Here is a 24,875-nt window from a genome sequence, read left to right as displayed (position 1 = left end):
ATGTTGTTATTTACCTGCATGCCAAAAGAAAACTTCAGCTGCCCAATTCTACATTAAGCCTCTATTAAAAGCACACGGCATTTTTCTCCAGGCCTGTTCAGTGACCGTAATCCGTGTATTAATAGTGGACAGAAGTCTTGAGGCACCTTAGAGACGAGCAAGACTGCATTCCAGCACTGGCTTTTCTGGGCTAGAGCTCACTTTGTCAGATGCATGTTGTGAGTCCTCGCTAGACATTTATAACAGGGCCCACTAACCAGGGCCGGATCTAGGGTTGCCGGCGCCCGGGGCAACCCTAGTCCAACCTCGCTCGCGCAGAGCACGTGCGCTCCCGGCATGGCGTGATGATGTCATTTTGGTGATGTCATCATGCGGGGCGGCAGAAGCAGCATGCGAGGCTGGGAAGCCACCTGGCTCCATTCGCCTCCCCGCAGGCGAATGGCGCGGGAGGCCTCGCAGCCCCCCGCACTGCCTTTCGCCTGCCCTGCAGGACGGGGCGGCCGGCTTGCCACGCACCCCCTGTCCTGTAGGGCAGGCAAAAGGCAGCGCGGGGGGCTGTGAGGCCGCTTGCGCCATGCGCCTGTCCCGCAAGACAGGGGGCAGCCGGCTGCCCCCTCTCCTGCGGGGCAGGCGAATGGTGTGGGCGGCCACGCTGCCCTTTGCCTGCCCTGCAGGACAGGGGGTGCGCGGCAAGCTGGCCGCCCCCTGTCCCGCGGGGCAGGCGAAAGGCAGCGAGGGGGGCTGCAAGGTTGCCCGCGCTGCTGCCAGTGTGCTCCGGCAGCTGGCAGCTGCTCCCGGCGCCCCCTCCCTGGTGGGGGTGGGAGCAGACTACCCCCCCTGCCCCCCTCCATCCGGCCCTGCCACTAACTGCATCTGATGAAAAGGGTTCTAGCCTAGAATATAGTTATGCTACGTGCCACAAGACACAGGCCGAATCCACACTTCCTTTTTGTTTCTGCACCTTTTTAGCAACCGCGGCACTGTTCAAGCAGATACTCACATGCTTTCCAATTCCGCGTGTTCCCCGCCATCACCGTGCCACAATTGCACCTCCTTTCCGTACCATGTGATAATGGTGGAAATCTGTTTTTGCCTGGCCCTTTTTTTAAAAAAATGGGCTTTCATAGCGCATTTGCACAATAAAGAAAGTTCAGTATACCGCACAACCTACTTCAGTGAGCAGCAGTTTGCGCGGGAAAAGAAACAGATGATGGTCCTTTATCTTACCGTCAGTTACTTTCCACTCTCAGCTTTGAATGGAACCTGGTTCCCCCCTACAAATACTCTGGCTTTTCCCTGGCTCTGCCTACATAAGAGTTGGAATATTGGTATAGCGCAAAATTAACTTTTTTTTAAAAAAAAGGCAAGTGACGTGCGCTGTCAACGCTGATGACGGAGGAGGGAACCGCCTACTATAACGCTTTACTCAGTGGCGTGTGGAGAACTGATTGCACCACGAAGACGCACTGGGAGGGTGAATGTGATGATGCACAGCATGGTAGTGGAATGAACCCAACTGCCATGACTGCGCAAGATAAGCGGATGGTGAGTGTGTGTGGATTTGGCCTCAGTTTTTCCTGCCAACTATTATGATGGGTACCCCTTGGAGTGAACACCCTGCTTTTGGGTCTTTTGATCCCAGGGCTTTTTTTGTCGCAGCACTCACTAATACTGAGTACTGGCACCTTTGAGGGGAGGGGAGGGGGAATCTCCCAAGTGGGGAAATGGTGGAAATAATTGCAACCATATAGAGGAGCACTGGTAACTTTTTAACAAACGAGCGAGTGAACAAACAAACGGACAAACAAACAAACACCACTGGGTAACACTACCCTGAACGTATTCATGGAAAAAATAAAATCCTACAGATTTCAAGAGGACTTGCTTCCAAGTAAGTGTACTTAGGGTCATGGACCTAAGACTGGTCTTTGCCTAAAGAATACTGAGTATACAAATCAAATGGCTCTAAGTCAGATCACACTAACCATCTTAGCTGCAAATTAAATAATTCTCTTTTGAGCTTGGAATTCTCTTTTGAGACTCTTGGAATATACTTGGAAGGTGATGATGTTGACAGAAGGCCCCTTTCCAGTCACCTGCATGGAGTGTGCCATGTTTGTTTTCCTCCCGGAAGAGAAGATGGACTTCACTTGTCAGAAGTGTAAGCTGGCCAGGCTTTCGGAGAAGATTCAGAGCCTGGAGGAGAGGCTCACCACCCTTCAGGAAATCAAGGAAGGGGAGGATTTTATTGAGAAGAGCCTGGGGGCTCTGCACAAGCATGAAGAAGTAAGTCCAAGAGAAGAAGGAGGAGTCGATCTTCCATCTGAGCCTCTTCTCAGTTCTGCAGAACAAACTGGAGCTCAAGAATCGTTTTGAGGTGCTTGAGATGGTGACGGAGACGAGAGTGGAAGAAGAACCACAAAAACCTGGAGGAGGGAATGAAGAGGGCATGGGGCCACATAGAAGTGGAAGAAAATGGAAGGTGGTGGTCGTCGGGGACTCTCTGCTCAGGGGTATAGAACATCATGTGTCCAGGCCAGATCCCCTACTCTGAGAGATGTGTTGCTTGCCGGGAGCCAGAATTCAGGATATTACAAGCTGACTGCCAAAACTGATCAGTGCAACTGATCAGTACCCATTTGTGCTGGTTCACGTGGGAACGAATGACACAACTGCGCATACCATTGCAAGAATTAAAGAGGATTATGAAGCTCTTGGAAGGCAGTTGAAGACAGTGGGGGCACAGGTGGTATTCTCTTCTATCCTTCCTGTCAAAGGAAGAGGAATGCAAAGGGATCAGACCATTGGCTGAGGTGGTGGCGCCGGCAGGAGCGCTTTGGGTTCTGGGTCCATGGGATAAGTTTCCTTAGAGAAGGCCTTCTAGCACATGATAGGCTTCACCTTTCAAGATCAGGAAAGAAAATGTTTGGAAAGAATCTGGAGAACTTCATCAGGAGAGCTTTAAACTGATGCCACAAGGGGAAGGGGACGATCAACTTGGGGATTTCAGTGAAGAAGCGATAACAGCGGGGGCCCACCTGGGCAGGGCAGATCAAACAAAGGTACAAGGCTACAAATGCCTATATACTAACGCTCCGAGTATGGGTAATAAGAAGGAAGAGCTTGAGCTTCTCTTGCAAACAAAGGGCTATGATATAATAGGAATTACTGAGACTTGATGGGATGGTTCCCATGACTGGAATGTGATAGTGGATGGGTACAAGTTGTTCAAGAAAAACCAGAGGGGTAGAAGAGGAGGCGGAGTGGCATTGTAAGTGAGGAAAGGGTTTGATTGTCAGCAAGTTCTGGAGAATGTGGTTGACAGCCCAGGAGAAAGTATATGGGGAGAAGGACAAAGGGCATTGTTGTTGGAATCTGCTACAGACCGCCTGACCAGGGAGAGGAAATGGACGCTGCCCTCTTTGAACAGATTGGCAGAGTATCCAGACATCAGAACCTTATAATTACGGGTGACTTCAATTTCCCCCATGTGTGCTGGGAGACAAGCTCAGCAAAGTGACAAGACTCACGCAACTTCCTGACCTGCCTGGCCGATAACTTCCTTTTTCAAATGGTGGAGGAAGCTACAAGGGGCTCAGCCATACTAGACTTAATATTATCTAACAGGGAAGAATTGGTAGATGAGGTGAAGGGGTGGGGACCTTAGGGGGAAGTGAACATGTCCTCCTTGAATTCTAGTTGCTGTGGAGGGCCAAGGAAGTTCATAGCCAGACTCGTAGGTTAGATGTTCGTGGGGCCAACTTGGATGAACTCAGGGGCTTGATGAGAGTCATTCCGTGGGGGAGTGTGCTGGAAGGGAAAGGAGCGAGTGAAGGGTGGGCTCTTCTCAAACATGAGCTTTTGCATGCTCAAGCCCTCACTATCCCAGCAAGACGGAAACATGGTAAGGGCTCCAAGAAACCGATGTGGATGAACAGAGAGCTCCAGAATAAGTTAAGGGAGAAAAAGGAAATGTTCAGGAAATGGAGAGAAGGACAGACCTCTAAAGAGGAGTATATGAGGGTTACTAGGTACTGCGATCAGCCATCAGAGAAGCCAAAGCTCAGTATGAGCTGGGTCTGGCCAGGGTGGCTCGCTACAATAAGAAACACTTCTACAGATATATGAGAAGCAAACGCAAGGTAAAAGAGGCAATTGGACCACTGTTGGGAGTGGAAGGAGAAACTCTGATGGAGGACAGAGAAAAAGCAGACAGGCTTAATGACTTTTTTTACTCTATTTTCTCCCTGAAGAACTTGAGCCCATCTAGAGATGGTCATAGACATGACAGGACACCTGGGTGGCTAGTTGACTTTGTCAGAGAGGTTGTGGAGAGGCACCTGGCTGCACTAGAAGAATACAAATCCCCTAGGCCATATGGTCTGCACCCAAGAATACTCAAAGAACTTTCTAGAGAATTTGCAGAGCCTCTGTCCACCATCTTCAAGGCCTCCTGGAGGACTGGGGATGTGCCACAAGATTGGAGAAGAGCAAATGTAATCCCGATCTTTAAGAAAGGGAAGAAGAATGACCCGGGAAACTACAGGCCGGTCAGTCTGACTTCAGTTGCTGGGAAGATATTAGAGCAGATTTTAAAGGGATCAATCTGTAAGCATCTGAAGGACCGCTTAGCGATCCAGGGAAGTCAGCATGGTTTTGTCCCAAAAGATTTTGTCAGACCAACCTGGTTTCCTTCTTTGATCGAGTGACGAGCTTACTGGATCGGGGGAACTCTGTGGATGTGATTTATCTAGATTTCAGTAAAGCTTTTGATAAGGTCCCCCATGACATTCTAATGGGTAAACTGAAGGCTGTGGCCTGGTCTATAGGACAGTTCAGTAGATAGGAAACTGGTTAGAACACTGCGCCCAAAAAGTGGTGGTCAATGGCGTTTCATCAGATTGGAGGGAGGTGTCCACAGGGCTCGGTTTTGGGCCAAGTACTTTTCAATATTTTTATCAATGATCTGGATGAAGGGGTAAATGGGCTACTCATTAAATTTGCTGGTGATACCAAATTGGGAGTAGTGGCAAACACCCAAGAAGATAGAGTGAAAATTCAACAAGACCTGAATACTCTGGAGAAGTAGGCAGTTGTGAACAGGATGCAATTCAACATAGATAAGTGCACAGTATTACATCTGGGCCACTAAAATGTGAATTACATATACAGGATGGGGGATACACTTCTGGGTAGTAGTGTATGTGAAAGACCTTGAAGTAAGAGTGGACTGTAAACTAAATATGAGCAGTCAGTGTGATGCGGTCGCAAAAAAGGCAAACTCAGTCTTGGGTTATATCAAAAAGACCATTGCATCGAAATCGCAGGAGATTATAGTCTCTCTCTATACTGCCTTGGTCAGGCCGCACCTGGAGTATTGTGTGCAGTTCTGGAGGCCTCACTTCAAAAAGGATGTGGACAAAATTGAGAGAGTGCAGAAGAGAGCAACATGGATGATCAGGGGTCTGGAGACTGAGCCCTATGAGGAAAGGCTGAGGGCCTTGGGAATGTTCAGTTTGGAGAAGAGAAGGTTGAGGGGGGACATGATTGCTCTCTTTAAATATTTGAAAGGCTGTCATTTGGAGGAGGGCAAGGAGCGGTTCCAGTTGGCAGCAGAGGATAGAACTCAAAGCAACGGGCTTAAATTACATACAGCCCAAAACCGCATTTGCCTTTTTAACCACCACATCACACTGCTGACTCATGTTCAGTGTATGGTCTGCTAAGACCCCTTCCGCACCATGTTTCAAAGAAGTTTAACAAAAGAAAGAGCTGATACATGTATTACTCTAAAGAAGCCATTTTGGTAAAGAAACAAGCCCAGAACATTGTGAGCTGGCTCTGACCCCTGTCCTGCCCCTCCACAAAGCAAAGTTCGTCTGTTTATTTATTAATTAAAATATTTATATCCTACCTTTTCCTTTGAGCTCTGAAGCCTCTAAGGAGCATTTTCCTGACTTATGTGGCTCTTCTATAAGAGGATGAGCCTCTTAAGCTGGAGGAAGAGCTCCTTAGAGGATGTTTGGATATACTCCAGTGAGTATTCAATTAGGATATATTTATATATTGGCTGCAGAAGCTCAAGTAATTCGTAGAAATGAAATATTTAATACTGAAGTTGGGCTGAGCGCCGACTCAACTTGACAGGATGGCTTGCAGATCATTGAATGGATCTTCTGAGTGGTTTTGATTGGAAAAAGGACCCCCCAAAGGTGATTCGCATCAGGCACAGGCTTCCCACATCATATTCCTAAGTTCAAAACACCCCTTCAGGCTGACTATACCACTGGGGGAAACATCTGGGCACCAGACATACAACCTGTGCGTTTCTTTCAATATAGCAGCACGGAGAAGCTCCAAGTGGCTGAGAAGTCGGGAAGATGGCACGGGGCAAAGTGTTGACTCCCTTCCTCCATGCCTGACCTGGATGGCCCAGGCTAGCCCTATCTCATCAGAAGCTAAGCAGGGTCAGCCCTGGTTAGTCCTTGGATGGGAGACCTCCAATGAAGACAAGGGCTGCTATGCAGAAGCAGGCAATAGCAAACCACCTCCAAATGTTTCTTGCCTTGAAAACTCTACGGGGTCCCTGAAGGCACTTTCCACTACCAATGATCCCCCATGATCAGCTGTGATCTGAATCAGTCATGATTTGAATCTGGACCCACCTACAGCTGCCAGTGGCCAATAAAGATGCTTGGAAGATCCTTTCTTGGATCACTCAGCATTTGCTTTGGTTTAGGAGATCCATGGTCCACGGTTTGGGGCTGGGCACTTGCTCTGATACCACCACTATTGGAAGGAGAGTTCCTCTTCTTCTTAGAAATATGCCTGAAATAGGAGTAACCACTGGGAAACAAACCTTATCAAGGTTTAGTTTCCCAAAGGGATTGTGCGTTCCCAGTTCCTCTTTTCCTCTTTCCCTGACAATCTAATTGCAGTGTTTGCAGTTGTTAAATCTACACAAAAGGAATTATTAATTCCATTTATCATACATTGAATTCTCTTGCTTCAGTCTAATAGCCACTGAGCAATACAAGAACAGTCAATTGAACTGAATAGTAGATGAACGTTGGGCTTGTACGTGGTCAGATTTGCCTCTGACAGCTCCATTTTTCTGCCTGAGCATGGAAGGTGTCGTGCTTGCGCTACAAAGTCTGAATACTGAAGAACCTGCCTGCCTGCAACAGGAGCTCTTTGGAAAAATTGCAATGCAAATTCCGCCCCTCCTCCTTCAACTTAGAAATTCTGGGCAGGTGGAGCCAGCACTGGAGACTCTGACATCTTCAGAAATCTGTTTCAGGTTGAGAGGAATGGTGGGGCCTCATCGGGAGATGCAGATACGCTCAATCAACAAGGCACCAGGCCACTGCTAGCAAAGACCTTTGATGGAATGAGCGAGCCTTTCCCCGAAAAGGCTCTTCTCACTTTCATAGCTGCTGAGGCTTTTGCTTCCTCTTACCTCTATGCCAGATGAAGCGTCACCTGCTAAACTTCTGCATGCCAGCCTGCCACTGAATAACATCATCTTCATCTTCATCTTCATCTTCATCATCAACAAATGACATTTGATTTATATACCGCCCTTCAGGACAACTTAATGTCCACTCAGAGTGGTTTACAAAGTATGATATTATTATCCCCTGTGAAGTAGATGGGGCTGAGAGAGCTGTAACTGACCCAAGGTCACCTGGGTGGCTTCAAGCGGAGCAGTGGGGAATCAAATCTGGTTCTCCAGATTAGAGTCCTGCTGCTCTTAACTACTACACCAAACTGAGGGCACACCCTAGAGAACAATAATTTATACAACTTCAACCCCATGAAAAATATTGAGTACCCTGTTTAGCTGGACTGAGCAAATTTAAAGGGCTTTTTGCTTTAATCTCATTGCCTCGTTATCCATGGGTGCAACCCTGAATGCGAGAGCTGCAAGGGAAATCTCTCCTGCCCTCCCCCACAACCTTCTGTGGAACAGATATCTTGTCCATTACCATTAGAAACCAAGAAGGGTACAATGTCATTCTCCACATGCATAGAGTCTTGGCTGTTCTGTGAGCATGTCTCTCTCTTACCTGACACGGACCTTTGAGAATTAATTACCAAATTTTTCTTTTAAAAAATCCCTGCCTTTGGTGGATGAAAAAAGGAGTTACTGTGGATTTGTTTTTCCCCTGACACCATCAAAGCTTGCATATGGCAAGCTTTCCCTGCATTCCTGTAAGCAGGTAATTACTGCTCCCATGCTGAGCGCTGCCCTGTATGAAGAGCCGCTCCGCATTCTGTTTTTGCCATCTTTTAAAAGAAACCTTCTGATTTATGTCTTGTACATTTTCAAAGGCAACTCACACGGCTGGCATGATATACTTGCAAACAGGGCTTTTTTTCTGGGAAAATAGGTGGTGGAACTCAGAGCCAAAACACACGTTAAGAAATACCTAGGTTCAGCACGTGTTCTCTTACCTCAAGGTTTGCCGGGATCTGTAGGCGTCCTGGAAGCTTAAAGGATCTGTAGGCGTCCTGGAAGCTTAAAGGCATCCTGGAAGCTTAAAGCTTAAAATACAGGCGCCTGTATTTCCCTTCCCCTTTTTGCTGCTCTGTAAATGCTAAACTTTAAGCTTCCAGGATGCCTACAGATCCCGGCAAACCTTGAGGTAAGAGAACACGTGCTGAACCTAGGTATTTCTTAACGTGTGTTTTGGCTCTCAGTGGGTTGCCCTTGGAGAAAATGGTCACATGGCTGGTGGCCCTGCCCCCTGATCTCCAGACAGAGGGGAGTTTAGACTGCCCTCCATGCGGCGCAGAGGGCAATCTAAACACCCCTCTGTCGAGATCAGGGGGTGGGGCCACCAGCCATGTGACCGTTTTCAAGAGGTGCTGGAACGCCGTTCCCCCACATTCCAGCTGAAAAAAAGCCCTGTTTGGAAATAAGGTTTCTAGAGGGGCACAGGCTGCTTCAATTGGCTCCTTCTCAGTGATCAGAAACAAAACACGGGAGTTCACCGGTACCAACTGACTAGAACAAATGCAGACCGGGAAAAACAATAAATGCTCAAGGCAATAATTTACACTTTATATATATATTAAAGTGCCAGAGTGCAATAGTGTTAATAAATAATGTGCTAATAAATACAGAATAAATATTCACATTTTACAAATATCCACAAGCCACATAATACAAAGTCATCCAATACAGTTTGTAATTTTCATGAACTAATTTTGTAAACAGAGTCCATCACTAGAGCATGAGGAGCGCAGAGTTGTGACCTCCGATATAGACAAACACCGGTCCTCAGAAGAGGGGTTCTAATGCTTTTGAGCCATTTGCACACCCCCTGATAGGGGTGTGGTGAGCCATTTCCCGGTCTGCATTTGTCCTTCTCAGTGATGCCTGGTATTGTTGGCATGTTTTTTACCAGGATGGTTCTGACCAACTCTGGGAAATTTTCTCCTCCCTTCGATCCACACACACTACAGGAAAAATAAACTTGTCCTAGTTTTTAAGTATTAATTTCCTTTTCAATTATCTTGTTACTGCATTGTGTTGAAGATGCAAGTGGATTGTGCCAAGCTCCATTTTAGTTCCAAATTCTAATGATCTTATACAGTGATTTTCAAACTCTTCCAAGGAGCCCCCGAGATTCTCCGAAGCCTCTTGGGGTTCTCTGTATTGCATGCCTTCAATGACTTCTCATGCAAGGCACAACTGCAGGGAACTTCTGGATGTGTCCTGGGGACACAGGCACAAGGCCAGGCAACCTGCGTGGGCATCCTGCACAAATTGATAGAAGATCCCTCAGGCTCCACCACCATGTGTAGCATTTCCGTAACAAATGCACACAATTCCTTGGCAGCAAATCGACGAGGAAAAGGATGCCTAAGAATAGGAAATCTGCGACCCACTCATCTAAGATGGGCTACTCAGAAATATTTTAATACTCAAATGATGAGGGTAAACACTGTGGGTGTTTGCGTGCCCCAGAAAACAGAGTCTTGATCAGGGGTCCCTAACCTTTTGGAGTCTTCAGGCCCTTTTGGAATTCTGACACAGCGCATCAGAATGGCTGCTGCAGGAGGCAGATAAAATGGCTTCCACGGCTCACATAACATAGTGAAGATCTTGTGCTATGATGGCAACTGCTGTCAATTCAATGGTTTTAAAACTCTGCTCAGCCAATTGAATCTCCAATAGCCAATCAGAAGCCTTGTCAGGCAAAAGACTCAACTGGCCCTGCCCAATTTCTTTAAAAAGTGGGTGGACTCCAGGAAAGGTGGACACATTGAGGTCATGCTCTTTGTGATGTCTCTGGGTGCAGAATCTCTCTCTGCTACGGACAGCATGTGGCCTTGGTTTAGCCACTGCCTCAGCCCCAGTGCCACTGGCAATTGGACATGGTGGTGCTCTCTCCCTGATAGGGGTGTGGTGGGAATAAAGACTAGCAACAGCCTGATCTTATGATCCTAGCAAGATAACAACAGCATTGTATTGTATTTATTGTATAAAGCTGTTTTAATGTTATTTGTATAATTTTTTTATCTGTTTTTAAGTGTTATGTAAATTGAAATGTTGTACTCCACCCTGAGCCCGCCTGGCGGGGAGGGCAGACTAAAAATCTAATCTAATCTAATCATAATAAAAACATTCAATTTATATATCGCCCTTCAGGACAACTTAATGCCCACTCAGAGCGGTTTACAAAGTGTGTTATTATTATCCCCACAACAATCACCCTGTGAGGTGGGTGGGGCTGAGAGAGCTCTGGAAGAGCTGTGACTGACCCAAGGTCACCTAGCTGGCTTCAGGCAGAGAAGTGGGGAATCAAACTGGCTCTCCAGATTAGAGTCCTGCCGCTCTTAACCACTACACCAAACTGGCTCTCCATGGCCACCATGCCAGACAAGTCCACTTCTTCACAAGCTGGCAGGGAACTCTAGTCCACCAGCAGCAACACATTAACCCCGTTACAAAGCTGAGACCCTTGAGGGCAGGGGGCAAGCGTTCTCCATAGAGTTTTGCTAACTCTTCCACGCTTGAGGGTTATCAAAGAAGTGCTATCTGCACCAGCATCTATATGGACTGTAGTGTATTAAAATAATTTCAACTCTGAGGGCTCTTTTGAAAAAAAATGAAAATAAATGACCCGCCCCCCAAAGTAAATTCCACAATAAATTAAAAGAGCCTTAGATTAACAGAACATCCAAGGGACAGTACACACAAAGTAAAAAAAAAATCAGTATTTTCAATTGATTTTTAATATTAATCACATTCTTTACAGTATGCCTGTTGCCTGCGAAAGATTTATTTTTAATTCATGGGGACATTGCTGGGAAAGAATAGGAAACATATGGCAGCATTGCTCAGCTGGAAGTCCATCAACACACCGCGAGAGCCTCTCGTGTCCTTAGGCTGGTGTTCCCCACTCCCCCACGACCTGAGCTCTCTGTCCCAGGCCATGCTTCAACGTGGTCTTTCGTGCCTTACCGAGAAATCTCTGGCTGGGTTTCTTCTCCTTAGCAGCAGAGTTGGAACCCTCAGAAAGAGAAATGTTGCCAGAAAGCTGCATGCTTCACAAGCAAGATGTTTTCAAAGTATGATTGGGGCCGCAGCTAGAGTTACCAAAAGCCAGAGTTGGGAAATTCCTGGCACTTTGTGGGTGGGGCTTGGAGAGTGCGGAGTTTGGGGAAGGAGGGGCCTCAGCACAGTACAATCTCACAGAGAAATGGCCAGTTTCTCGAGTGGGAACGGACCTCTGTACTCTGGAGATCACTTGTAATTCCAGAACTCTGGGTCCCACATGAAGTCTGGCAACCCTAGCAGTAGTCAAGATTTTTTGGCAACTGAGGTGGGCAATCCAAATGTCCCTTTTCCCATTAAGTGACACAGGTACACAATCTGCTGGGAAGGTCTCTTGTGTGAGCTGCATTGAAATGAACAGGGGCTGTCCAGGAGCAAAGCACGGTATACACAGGAGAAGTTCCCAGTGTTCCCCTCTGGGCCACCATACATGATGTCCAAATCTGCCTTCTCAGGCAGCCGCCTCACTTGACTTCAGGGGTGGGCCTCCCCTGGTATGATGAAACAGTAGCATGGAGGTGTGTGTATATTTATATATATATATTTAAAGGCCCCGTGCTACTCCTATTTTACATTCACTGATCCCCAGAGAGATCCTGTTCTAAGCTTGCTGTGTCTTCTTTTTACTATCCCAAAAGTGCGGGAGGGAATTCTTACATCCAGGGCTTTTTTTCTGAGAAAAGAGGGGGTGGAACTCAGTGAGTTGCCAGCACAGGGGGCAACTGTTGCCGGGAGGTGGTGCCCCTGGTACCACATGTGCATGTGCAAAGTGCATGCATGCTCCCAGGACCACACAATGACATCACTTTGGGTCAGCTGGAACAAGGGGGGAGTTTTTTAAAGTTTAAATCGCCCTTGTCGAAAATAGTCACATGGCCAGTGGCCCTGCCCCCTGATCTCCAGACAGAGGGGAGTTTAGATTACCCTCCCCTCTGTCTGGAGATCAGGGGGCGGGGCCACCAGCCATGTGACCATTTTCAAGAGCTGCCGGAACTCCATTCCACTGCATTCCAGCTGAAAAAAAGCCCTGCTTACATCACAAATGGAGAGGGCCTCCAGCATGGGATTCACCCGTGCAGATGTCCCTCCCCAGTTGACGGACAAGTCCTCCATTCAAAGGAGTGCTGCCATTCGAACTCCCAATGGATTTAGGGCCCCTCAGACTTGGACCGCCTGGCAAACAAATGCTTGTTCCGAGGAATCTGGATTTCTTGGCTCCTTAGAACAGCAGTATTGCCCCATGCCAATCAAACTGGAAGGGTTGAAAAAAGCACAAAGCTTCCTTCTTCAGAATCCACATTTCATAAAGTTGTATCAGCCCTTTTCACCATCAAAAGTAGCAAAACATTATGACCCCCTGTGACTTTCTGGTGCTGTCCGTTTCTTTGAGGTTCAGAAGTGATTGTTTTTCGACAGGTAGGCTATGAGAGCCACAGCGACCCCTACGTAGATGCCCGTCCCAATTGTGATGGACAGCACAGCCAAGAAGAGGGCTCGCCGTGAACTGGAGCTGGCTTGGTGGAAGTCTCCTTTAGCAATGGCTTTGTTTGTCTGCAAGGCAAAGGGGAAAAGGAAACACTTTAATGAAGAGGGATATGGCGACATTATTATTGTTGTTGTTGTTGTTATTTATTCGAGTTGTAGTCCGCTCTCCTCGCAAACAGGCTCAGAGCAGATAACATCTAGTTAAAACACAATACAATATACAATATAAACAATTAAAACTGGTACCATTATCTATATCTATACACACACAATATACACAATTAAAACTGGTAGCATTATACACACACACACAATTAAAACTGGCAGCATTAAAAGAGCAGTTGCAATTGCTCAGCCCCCCCTCAGCAGTGCATATTGCACAATCCCGCATGCTTTTCAACTCTGTTACTATTGATACAGATAAAAATTATATACAGCAGTGGGTCAAACCCAGCCAACTCCATACAGGAGAACATGAGACTGTCTCCTCACAGGGAAAGCGGCCCTTTGGCACCTGGTATTCATTTCTGGCGTATGCAGACGGATCACGTTCAGCTGCAGCCTCATGTGAAATACTGAATAATTTTTAGGTAGATTTTAAAAATATACTGCATTGTAATAGTTCTTGAAAATAAATAAATGTTCAAATAAAAATACTCTGCAAAAAGTAATGTGAACAACTATCGGACATGTACCGTAGAGTAAAGGAACTTAAAACATTTTAAAGATTTAAGGTAGCGGTAGCCCCAGAATAAAACAAAGGTATACTGGCTGATTCCGCACACGTTGGATAATGCACTTCCAATCCTCTCTATAGATCATTTGGAACGGATTTTTTCGTGTGCGGAACAAAAAATCCACTTCAAACGATTGATAAAGTGCATTGAAAGTGCATTATCCAACATGGGCGGAATCACCCACTGTTCCCACTTCCTAAGGGGCAAGAAGTTCTAGAGTCAGCACTTCCTGGGTTGGTTCCCTTTGGAAGAATTTTTAAATATGCAATTTATTTACCAATATACAAACACGGTATGGGGGAGCATTCTGTCAAGACAGCTATATTAGCCCCACAGTGATGGGATGCTAACATTCTTGACCTGACTCCAGGCTCTTAGGCCAAACCTACTCGCATTGATCAGGCAATAGTGTTCTACTTCCCCCAGAAGTAGAAAGGATTTATCATCTCCAGAATGGTTTAAAAATATATATTATAATCAATAGGCTAACAAGCAATTCTCCTGACCTGGATCGCCCAGGCTAGTCCAATCTCGTTAGATCTTGGAAATTAATCAGTCAGCCCTGGTTAGTACATGGATAGGTGACCAGCAAGGAAGTCCAGCGTTGCTACACAGAGTTCCTCTGAACGGCTCTTGCTTTGAAAGCCCTACAGGATCACCGTAGGTCGGCTGTGACTTGACAGCAAAAACAACAAGCAATTTATCTTTTTGTATGTATTTTTTTTCAAATACTATAGACTCCTTTGCTCACTACTAGAGGTGGGCATGGTCTGCAAAATAGACCTAAATTTGACACGGTCCAGCTTGGTTTGTGGTTTGTGAACATGCAGTTTGTGGGACTCACGTTTTTCACAAACTTTGGTCCGTTTGGGCCGGTCCGTCAGTCCGTGAGTCTAGACAGCCTGGCGCCAATCTACCAATTCCCTAGGCAATGGAATGGATGTTCGCAGACCTTCCGCAGCCCTTGGAACACACCAATCCTAACCTTCAAAACCTTGATAGGCAGCTCTGGCTACCAACCAGAGAGCTCCCATTCTCTATGTGAGCAAGGAGCAAGAATTAATTCCCTAGGCAACGGAGGGGAGGGACGTTCTTCAGCCCTGGCAACACACCAATCCTAGCCCTTAAAAACCTGATAGGCAGCTCTGGCTGCCAACCAGAGAGCTTCCATTCTTCTCTATGCAAGCAAGTTGTGATGTCGCGCAAAACTCGCACAAGAAAACACGATCTTCCGTGTTTTTTCCGGCATGTTCCGCAACAGCCCGGCTTCAGGTAAGCCGTGCGGAATTGGCTCAGTATTGCAAACTCTTTATATCTCCTAATGGTGATGATTCAGAGGAGTTAGCTATGTTAGTCTGTAGTTGCAAAATAGTAAAAAGTCCAGTAGCACCTTTAAGACTAACCAACTTTCTTGAGACATAAGCTTTCGAGAACCATGGCTGTCTTGATGCAGCTGATGAAGAGAGCTGTGGTTCTTGAAAGCTTATGCCTCAAGAAAGCTGGTTAGTCTTAAAGGTGCTACTGGACTTTTTACTAATGGTGAAGAGTTCCAAGGGCAGCACTTCCTGGGTTTGGAGAACTTGTGTGTTATAAAGCAGTTTTAAAAAAATGTTTATTTTTATTTAAATATTTATACCCCACTTTTCCCCTTGAAGTGGCTTTCTATACCATTCTCACCTTGCTGCATTTAATCATCACAACTGCCCCCTTGTGAGGCCAATTAGACAGAGAATTAGCAATACCAGGTCAGTTGACCAACTCTGCACTGGGTCACCCACAGCAGTTATTTATTCTCAGCTATCCTGCAAGCAGTTGCCAGGTCCTCAGCATTCAAAATACACACGGAGAGGTTTTTTTTTTTTTAAGAATTTTTATTGGTGAGTACATAAGTTTTACACAAATTCCCCTATTACCTAAATTATATCAACCCCCACCCTTTCCCCCCCTCCTTATAGACTTCCAACAGCTTTCCAACCCTTAACCCATCTTATTATTTAAATTGTTTTCAACTATATTCTTCTAAATCTTATATATATTATATCCCTTATTCTAAGCGTATTCAAATTCTTCTATATCTCAAATCCTCTGATATATCCAATCTATACCTCACTATTTAACCCTATCTACTTTTAATACAATCTTCTTAATAATAGTATTAGCTTAGATTAGTTAATAGCTAAATTTCCCCATTAATGGTAAAGTTACTTCTCTCTCCCCTTTATAAAATCACAAATTAATAGTTCTCAAACTGCCACAGTCCTCCTTTCACATCCCATTTTTTTCTAGATATTGTTTCAATTTTCCCCAATACCAGCTCAGTTGACCAACTCTGCACTGGGTCACCCACAGCAGTTATTTATTCTCAGCTACCCTGCAAGCAGTTGCCAGGTCCTCAGCATTCAAAATACACACGGAGAGTTTTGTTATGCTTTCAACTCACAGCGAAAATGCTGAATAAGTATCACAGTATCAAGTTCAAAAGCAAATATTCTCAACTCAGCACCTGTCTGAGTATTCCACGGTCAAAAGTTGAGCAGATAAATCTTCCAACCAATCAGTGTACTATGGGAGACTTTTGTTAACAGCAAATGTAGTTTCACAGCTCTATTTATTTATTTCATTAATATGACACCTTTCTGCCAAATTGAGACCCAAAGTGTTTTACTTTATTCTCCTCCACCTTATCCAATGAGTGACTGGCCCAAGGTCACTCAGGGCCAAACTACAAGTGACAAATGACACAGGTTGGACACTTGTCAGCTTCCCTCAAGTTTTGATGGGAAATGTAGGCAGCTTGGCGGAATGTTGGACAAGTGACAGTTGAAAAGTCCATTGGACAGCAGTCGGAGAGCCAAGCTGCAAGACCAGGATGCCTACATTTCCCATCAAAACTTGAGGGAAGCTGACAAGGGTCCAACTAGTGTCAGGCGTCACTTGTAGTTTGGCCCTCAGTAAGCTTCCACAGCAGATCCTAATCCAACATGCTAACCACTACAACACCCCCCTCCATCACACTGAGAAAGCATGGGGTACGACAAAAGAAAAATGAAAACAAACCTATTGTGGATTTAAAATGTTAGAGCTGCTGTAGAACAGTGGTTCGGCTGTGAATCAGCACTCTACTGGTTCAGATCCATGAGCTCAGTAGGGGGCTTTGGGTAAGGCCCTCCTCTCAGCCCCAGCTCCCCAGCTGTATTGTGGGGATAATAATAACACTAACTTGTTCACCACTCTGGGTGAGGTGCTAAGCTGTTTAGAAGAGTGGTATATAAGCACTATTATTATTAATTATTATTATTATTATTTAACGCCCCCCTTTAGATAGTAATGCACAGATTTTTTACCCATAGCAACTCTGGGTTCTTGTCACCTTCCAAACATTCACTCTGTATACAATATTTACATATATTATCTTCAGTGTCAAGCTGAATTAGGGAGTCCAGGAACATTATAAAGATTCATGTCTGAGAAACCAGCAGTGCAAGCCCCTTCAATGAAGGTTCATCTCTTTTACACACACACATGCACATACACAAGAGGATACACTGAAGAACTAGAGGCGTTAGCCGTGTTAGTCTGTAGTAGTAAAATCAAAGAGAGTGCAGTAGCACCTTTAGGACTAACCAACTTTATTGTAGCATAAGCTTTCGAGAATCACAGTTCTCTTCGTCAGATGCATGGAGGGCAAGAAGAAACTGGTCAGATATATAGGTGGAGAGGGGAGGGAGGAGTAGATGCAAACAGTAGCTTCTGATATGGAGATCAGTTTGCTTCTGTTAAGGAAGTCAGTTACTTCTGATAATGAGATAACCATTCATAGTCTCTATTCAATCCCAGTCTGAGTCAAATTTACATATGAATTCCAATTCAGCAGCTTCCCGTTGGATTTTGTTTTTGAAAGGTTTCTGTTGAACTACAGTGACCTTTAAGTCCTTGATGGAATGTCCTGGTAGATTGAAGTGTTCTCCCACTGGTTTCTGGATGTTGCCATTTTTAATGTCAGATTTGTGTTCATTTATCCTTTTGCGCAGAGGTTGGCTGGTTTGTCCAATGTACAGAGCAGATGGACATTGTTGGCACATGAGGGCATATATCACATTGGAGGATGAGCAGTTGTAACAGCCAGTTGTAGTTGACGCCATTGGGTCCTGTAATTGTATTTCCTGGGTAGATATAAGGGCAGAGCTGGCATCTGGGTCTGTTGCAGGGCCTGGTACCTGTGCTGGTGACTCTGCTGGCCGATTCATGATTTTAACTGAGAAGTCATTTCAGGTTGGGGGGCTGTCTGTAGGCAAGGAAAGGTCTTCCACCCAGGGCTTCTGAGAGAGGGGCATCATTTTCCAGGATGGGTTGTAGATCACTGATGATACATTGGATGGGTTTGAGCTGGGAACTATAGGTGACAACCAGTGGTGTTTGCTGAAGAACAACTATTTGACTGATTCATCTTCAGTAGTGTACACTCACTAGAACGGAGGCACCATACGATGGATCGGTGGAGAAGAAAACTTGAGTGATGGCAGAATTCTAACCGCACCATAGAAAGGAGGGGGCTGCAGGGTTTCCCTACAAGTGGGCTCAAGCCTCCTCTCACGCACACTGATTGCCACTGCCTCTCAGGTACCTGCAGATGAGGAAGGCGATGGGGTGGTGACGGATCAGGAAACGGAAGCAGAGGAGGAGATAAAAAGCAGCCCGCATGCAGCCCACATTAGATTCCCAGAGCGTTCCTGCATCCCTAACATGCACCAGCCAGTTCATAGCTGTCAGTGCGCTTTTCTGTCTATGCTAAGTTCAAACCCTGCTGCTATGTGCGCACACACCTCTGCTCCCTTCAGACAGCTGTGAAAGGTCACCTTCCCCCTGCTCCTGATGGTTTCTTGGATAGCACTGGGGAGGTGTCTTCTAATAGCAGGGGTGCCCAATTCAAACAGTTGAATGGGCTAGCTGCTTTGTGTAGCCATGACATCAGCAGGCCTCTCCACATGTCATCATCTGGCCTTGCCCCACGAATTTCAGAGTGAGCCCGGCCTAGGAACTGGCAGCACCTAGACCTCAAAGAGAGATTTTCCTTAGAAGTTTTGGAAGAACTTGAATGGGTGGAAACACATACAGCAAGACACATGGCCCCCAGGGCGTCAATACATCTGTCACCTCCGCTTCCGGGTGGAAGTACCAGGAGAAAAACCTGTCCACTTGGTGGTTTATCGAGGAGGTGAACAGGTCCACCTGAGGAAAACCAAAACGTGTCGTGATGAGGTGAAATAGGTCCAGCCTCAGCGACCACTGTCCCTCTTGAAGGATTTGCCTGCCGAGCTACTCTGCCTGCATTTCCGCGTGCCCGTCATGTGCTCAGCTCTGACGGAGGCCAGATTTATTTCTGCCCAGGAAAGGATTCGTAAGGCCTCCTTGAGGAGCAGTGTTGATCTGGATCCCACCTGGATTTAGCTGGCCCCTACTCCAAGCATGGAGTCCTCCTGAATCACCTACCTGGTGCTATAAGACGCATCGCTTGTGTCCGTAGGCAGCCCCTGGGCCGTATGTTGTGCATCCCTGCCTAACGTTATCTTCCACTGAGACAACATCCACAGTGGTTAATATCCTTTAACATGGCTGTTGTGGGTTTTCCGGGCTGTATTGCCGTGGTCTTGGCATTGTAGTTCCTGACGTTTCGCCAGCAGCTGTGGCTGGCATCTTCAGAGGTGTAGCACCAAAAGACAGAGATCTCTCAGTGTCACAGTGTGACACTGAGGGACACTGAGACACAGTGTGACACTGAGGGACACTGGGACACTGAGAGACTTCTGTCTTTTGGTGCTACACCTCTGAAGATGCCAGCCACAGCTGCTGGCGAAACGTCAGGAACTACAATGCCAAGACCACGGCAATACAGCCCGGAAAACCCACAACAGCCATCGTTCTCCGGCCGTGAAAGCCTTCGACAATACATCCTTTAACATGCTTTTGTCACAGATTCTGACTCTGGTCCCTTTAAGCTAAATCACTGGCCATAGCTGATAGCCAGTGTGGTGTAATGGTTAAAGTACTGGACTAATATCTGGGACACCCAAGTTCGAATCCCTGCTCTGGAATGGAACTTCACTAGGTGACATTGGGCCAGTCACACACTCTCAGCCTAAACTACCTTTCAGGATTGTTGTAAGGGTTCAATGGAAGAGAGGAGAATGATGTAAGCTGCCTTGCGTCTGCATTGGGGAGAAGGGCGGAATATAAATGACAAAAATAAAAGCATAAATAAATCAGACGCTCATCTCACAGTGGTATGCTCGTGTGGACGACTGCATGTCTGCAGTGAACAGCACAAGGAGGCATGTCAGCGTAGCCCGTGGGTCTCCCTGCCACAAGCTCTTCGCCTTGGAGTCTTGCTACCAACTCATGCCGCTTGTCACCTCTACGTTACAGGCTGGCCAGCCGTGATTTAAGGAGATGCAACTTGTCGAACGCTATTTTTCAGTTTCAGCTGAAAAAGTCCCCTCAGTGGAATTACTGTGTTTCGAGTTTGCCTCAAGCGCTGAGAAATGAATTAAAATGAACAGAAACAAGCCTTGTTCACAGTCAAGCCCTCCTGACTGTGGGATGCAGGAGCAATTTCGGCTTAGTGCCAGGGCCTTTTTTTCTGGGAAAAGAGGTGGTGGAACTCAGTGGGTTGCCCTTGGAGAAAATGGTCACATGGCCGGCGGCCCCGCCCCCTGATCTCCAGACAGAGGGGAGTTCAGAGTGCCCTCCGCGCCGAGGACAATCTCAACTCCCCTCTGTCTGGAGATCAGGGGGCGGGGCCACCAGCCATGTGACCATTTTCAAGAGGTTCTGGAACTCCGTTCCCCCGCGTTCCTGCTGAAAAAAAGCCCTGCTTAGTGCTAACAATGTTTACTCAGGTTGTATATGAACGTGAGACAGAAATGGCAGCACTCTGGAAGTGCACTCGCTTCATCGTTTGCAAATGTTCTTTTTCCACCTTAAGACTCAGCATGAGGGAAACTGGCTCAGGAGGTCTGCAGAAGAGGAGGCTTACACGGCACTGACCGGCCGACAGGTATAGTCCCTCCACTCTTCTCTTTGAAGCAGTTTTGCAATGGTTTAACAAAGTACAAAGCAAAGTAAAACAAAACAAGGCGAGGAATAAACAGATAAACACACAGACACTGAGGAGGAGGCACCTTTTGAACAAAGCACAATTAAATTGGGGATTGCATTGGAGAGGAGCAGGCCAGACTGCAGTCATTAGCTGATCAGCACCCCATACACTGAGTGCTACAGTACAATGTGTAGAACCAAGAAAACTGTGTCAGGTGGGTAGCTGTGTTGGTCTGCAGGAGAAAAGCAAAATTTGGGTCCAGTGGCACCTTGAAGACCAACTAGATTTCCAGGGTATGAGTAAAGACCACCCCGACTGTAGTTTACTGGTATATCTGTCTGTAACCTCAAAAGTAAAGCCCATTTATTTAAATTCAGGCAATTTTAGGTAACTTTATTTAGAACTAGCAACAAAGCCCGTTGTGGGGAAAAATACAACGGGCTCTAGAAAGGAGAGGGCAGGCAGGTGGGCATTGCCTCCTCCTCTGTGACTGATCCCTGCCAGGTGAAGGCAGGGTTAGGGGTGGGATTGCCACCTGTTCTGCGTCTGATCCCAGCTGGGGGGGGGGGCAGGCACTGTCACTTTCTCCACTCCTGATCCTTGCCAGGTGAGGGGGGGCGGGCATTGCCACCTGCTCTGCTCCCGATCCCAGCTGGTTGAAGGTGGAGAGCGGGCATTGCCACCTGCTCCACTCTGGAACCCAGCTGAGTGAAGGGGGGGTTGGGCATTGCCACCTGCTCTGCGCCAGATCCTGGCTAGGTGAAAGGGGGCAGGCATTGCCACTTGTTCCGCGTCTGATCACGGCAGGGTGAAGGCGGGAGGCGGGCATTGCCACCTGCTCCGCTCCTGATCCCAGCTGGCTGAAGGTGGGGAGCGGGCATTGCCACCTGCTCTGCTCCTGATCCCAGCCCAGTGAATGGGCGGTCGGGCATTGCCACCTGCTCTGTGCCTGATTCTGGCTAGGTGAAAGTGGGTAGGCATTGCCACCTGTTCATTGCCACCTGTTCAACATTTTTCAAAATCTGGAAAGAGAACCAACTCTCCAATGGCCAGTCAGAATCCTTGCTGGGCAAAAGCCCCACTGGGCTCTGCCTACTTTCTAAAAACACTGGGCACCAGAAAAGGTATCGACGGGTGCCGTAGCACTAATGGGCACCATGTTGGGGACCACTGGAAAAGATACCTGTATCTTTTCTCCACCTATAGAGCCACAAGTAAATAGTTACTGGCTAGAAGAGGTAAATGCAGGTTGTATCTTTTTGAGCTGTGAGGGAGCTAGATAAGATCCTTAAAGATAAGGATGTTTGTCTGGGGTCCAAGATCAGGATAATCCCAACTATGGCATTCCTCATTACTATGTATGGATGTGAAAGTTGAACAATGAAGAAAGCTGACAGGAAGAAAATTGATTCATTTGAAATCTGGTGCTGGACGAGTTTTGTGGATACCACGGCCTAGGGATCCCAGACCCCCGGTGGGGGCAGGGGATCTCCCACCCCCCATCCCCACCCCCACTTACCTGAGCTGCGGGGGGTGTGCACCTTCCTTGCGCGCTCCCCCGTGGCGCGGCGTGCTCCTGTACGCTGCAGCCGCCCGGATCAGGTCTATTTTGGCCCAGATCGGGGCTGCTGCACAGCACCAGAGTGCTCCTGCACTCCGCAGTGCTCAAAACGGGCCCGATCTACAGCAAACCGGGCCTGTTTTTAACAGCTGCGGAGCACAGAAGCGCTCCTGCGCTCCACTGCGCCCCAAAATGGGCCCAGTTTGCTGTGGATTGGGCCCGTTTTTGAGGCGCTGCAGAGTGCTGGAATGCTCCTGCGTGCTGCAGTGCCCAAAACGGGCCCATTCTGCCATGGATCAGGCCCGTTTTGAGGCACTGTGGAGCGCAGGAACACTCCTGTGCTCCGCAGCGCCTCAAAACCGGGCCCGATCCGCGGCAGAATGGCCCGGTTCGGGCGCGTTCTGCAGCGCCTGGCCACGCAATGATGTCATTGTGCCTGTGGGGGCATGCGCGCACCCCCCTCTCCCCAAAGGTAAGTGCTAGGCCCCTGTCCCCCACCGGGAGATTGAGGGGGCCTGGCAACCCTACCACAGCCAAAAAGACAAATAAGTGGGTACTGGATCAAATCAAGCCTGTAATCTCCCTAGAAACTAAAATGACAAGACTGAGGGTATTGTACTTTGGTCACATCATGAATAGACAAGATTCTCTGGAAAAGTCAATAATGCTAGGGAAAGTGGAAGGCAGTAGGAAAAGAGGAAGACCGCAAATGAGATGGATGGACTCAATAAAAGAAGCCATGTCCTCCAGTTTGCAAGATCTGAGCAAGTCTCTTAATGACAGGACATTCTGGAGGTCTTTCATTTATAGGATTGCCATAGATCAAAGACAACTTGATGGCACATAACACACACACACACACACACACACATTTACCGTAACATGTGAACTGGGGCACTCACATTTCGTTGTAGGATTTTTCTGTTTCTTAGCATGTTCTGTGGGTTTTAGGATTTCACAGAGCCTTCCCCTGCTCTGCAGATATAGCATCCTAAGGGCTGATCACATTCTGTGTTTACTTGGTTTGCTACGAACAAAGACTTCTTCAAAATTCAATCATGCAAGGCAGCTCTTCCAATTTAACACTCTTAAATACTTATCCAGAACGCCAGGCCTCAGCATTTTCAGCTGAGGCAGCTACAGGCCAATGGAAACACTTTGGTGCTTCAAGTGACATTCTGGAGGAATAGTATGTACACAAGGCATATGACGCAGCGCTTGCTCACATATTTCTTATGTCTGGCAGGATCCCGCCTGCCTGGCTGCCTGGCTGTCCTCAAATGCTGGAGTCCAACTGCACAGTTGTTTTATAAAGTACAACTGCCCTGAGACTCTAGAATAGAGGAGAAGGACACCGGCTTCCGTCACTGGCCAGAGGAATAAAGGCCACAGGACAGTTTCAGCACTTCCATCAAAGGAAGATAAGCCAAGGAAGATTAGCCTGGGCCAATGCTAGACAGATTCTAGCTGCCCAATTGATCTTTCTCCTCTGCTTTCCCTTCTTCCCCGTTGTGTGTCATGGTTTGTTTTCAGCTTGGCAAGTCTGTCTCAGTTAACGTGATCTGATCTGGCAGACAATTATCTGAAAATTGAGATATAATGGTGTATAGATAAATAAATGTAAAATTATCTTACGACTAGCAACAAAGCCCATTGTGGGGAAAAAATACAATGGGCTTTAGAAAGGGGAGGGCGGGCGAGTGGGCATTTCCACCACTTCCACTGCGCCTGATCCTGGCCAAGTGAAGGGGGGGGGCATTGGCACCTGCTCTGCTCCAGATCCCAGCTGGGTGAAGGAGGAGTGGGCATTGCCTCCTGCTCTGCCCTGATCCTGGGTGAAGGGGGGAGGGCATTGCCACCTGCTCCACTCTTGATCCCAGCTGGGTGAAAGGACGGGCCCTGCCGCTTGCTCCGCGCCTGATCCAGGCTGGGTGAAGGGGGGAGGGCACTGCCTCATGCTCCAGGTGAATGGGGTGGGCATTGTCACCTTAACCTAGCCTGGTCCTGGCCAGGTGAAGGGTGGCAGGCATTGCCACCTTCTCCACTCCTGATTCCTGCCAGGTAAAGTTGAGGGCGGGCATTACCTCCTGCTTTGTACCTGATCCAGGCCGGGTGAAGGGAGATGGGCATTGCCTCATGCTCTGCTCCTGACCCCAGCCGGGTGAAGGGGCCGGGCACTGTCACCTGCTCCCCGCCTGATCCCAGCTAGGTGAAGAGGGCGGGCATTGCTGCCTGCTCCCCTTCTGATCCCGGTTTGGGGGGGCGGGCATTTCCTCCTCCTCCATGGCTGATCCCATCCGGATGAGGGAGCGGCCATTGCCACCTGCTCTGCTCCTAATCCCAGCTGGGTCACAGTGGGGTGCAGACACCTGCTTCACTCCTGATCTCGGCTGGGTGAAGGAGGGAGTGGGCATTGCCACCTGCTCC

The 24,875-nt window shown here is 47.5% G+C and overlaps 1 protein-coding gene across 1 annotated transcript in view; it reads right to left on the bottom strand.

The window, feature by feature from the left end:
• Positions 1 to 12,961: 12,961 nt before the first annotated feature.
• SYNDIG1 (synapse differentiation inducing 1) overlaps positions 12,962 to 24,875 on the bottom strand; it is a 28,322-nt gene continuing 16,408 nt past the window's right edge. Inside the window, exon 3 of the mRNA XM_054984868.1 lies at positions 12,962 to 13,120. Within this exon, the coding sequence (XP_054840843.1) occupies positions 12,962 to 13,120 (159 nt within the window). The remainder of the gene's footprint in view (positions 13,121 to 24,875) is intronic.

Source organism: Eublepharis macularius, chromosome 7 (genome assembly GCF_028583425.1).
Source record: "Eublepharis macularius isolate TG4126 chromosome 7, MPM_Emac_v1.0, whole genome shotgun sequence".
Taxonomy (NCBI): Eukaryota; Metazoa; Chordata; class Lepidosauria; order Squamata; family Eublepharidae; genus Eublepharis; species Eublepharis macularius.
Note: the sequence above shows the minus strand (reverse complement) of the source record. Positions and strands in the feature narration are given on the sequence as shown.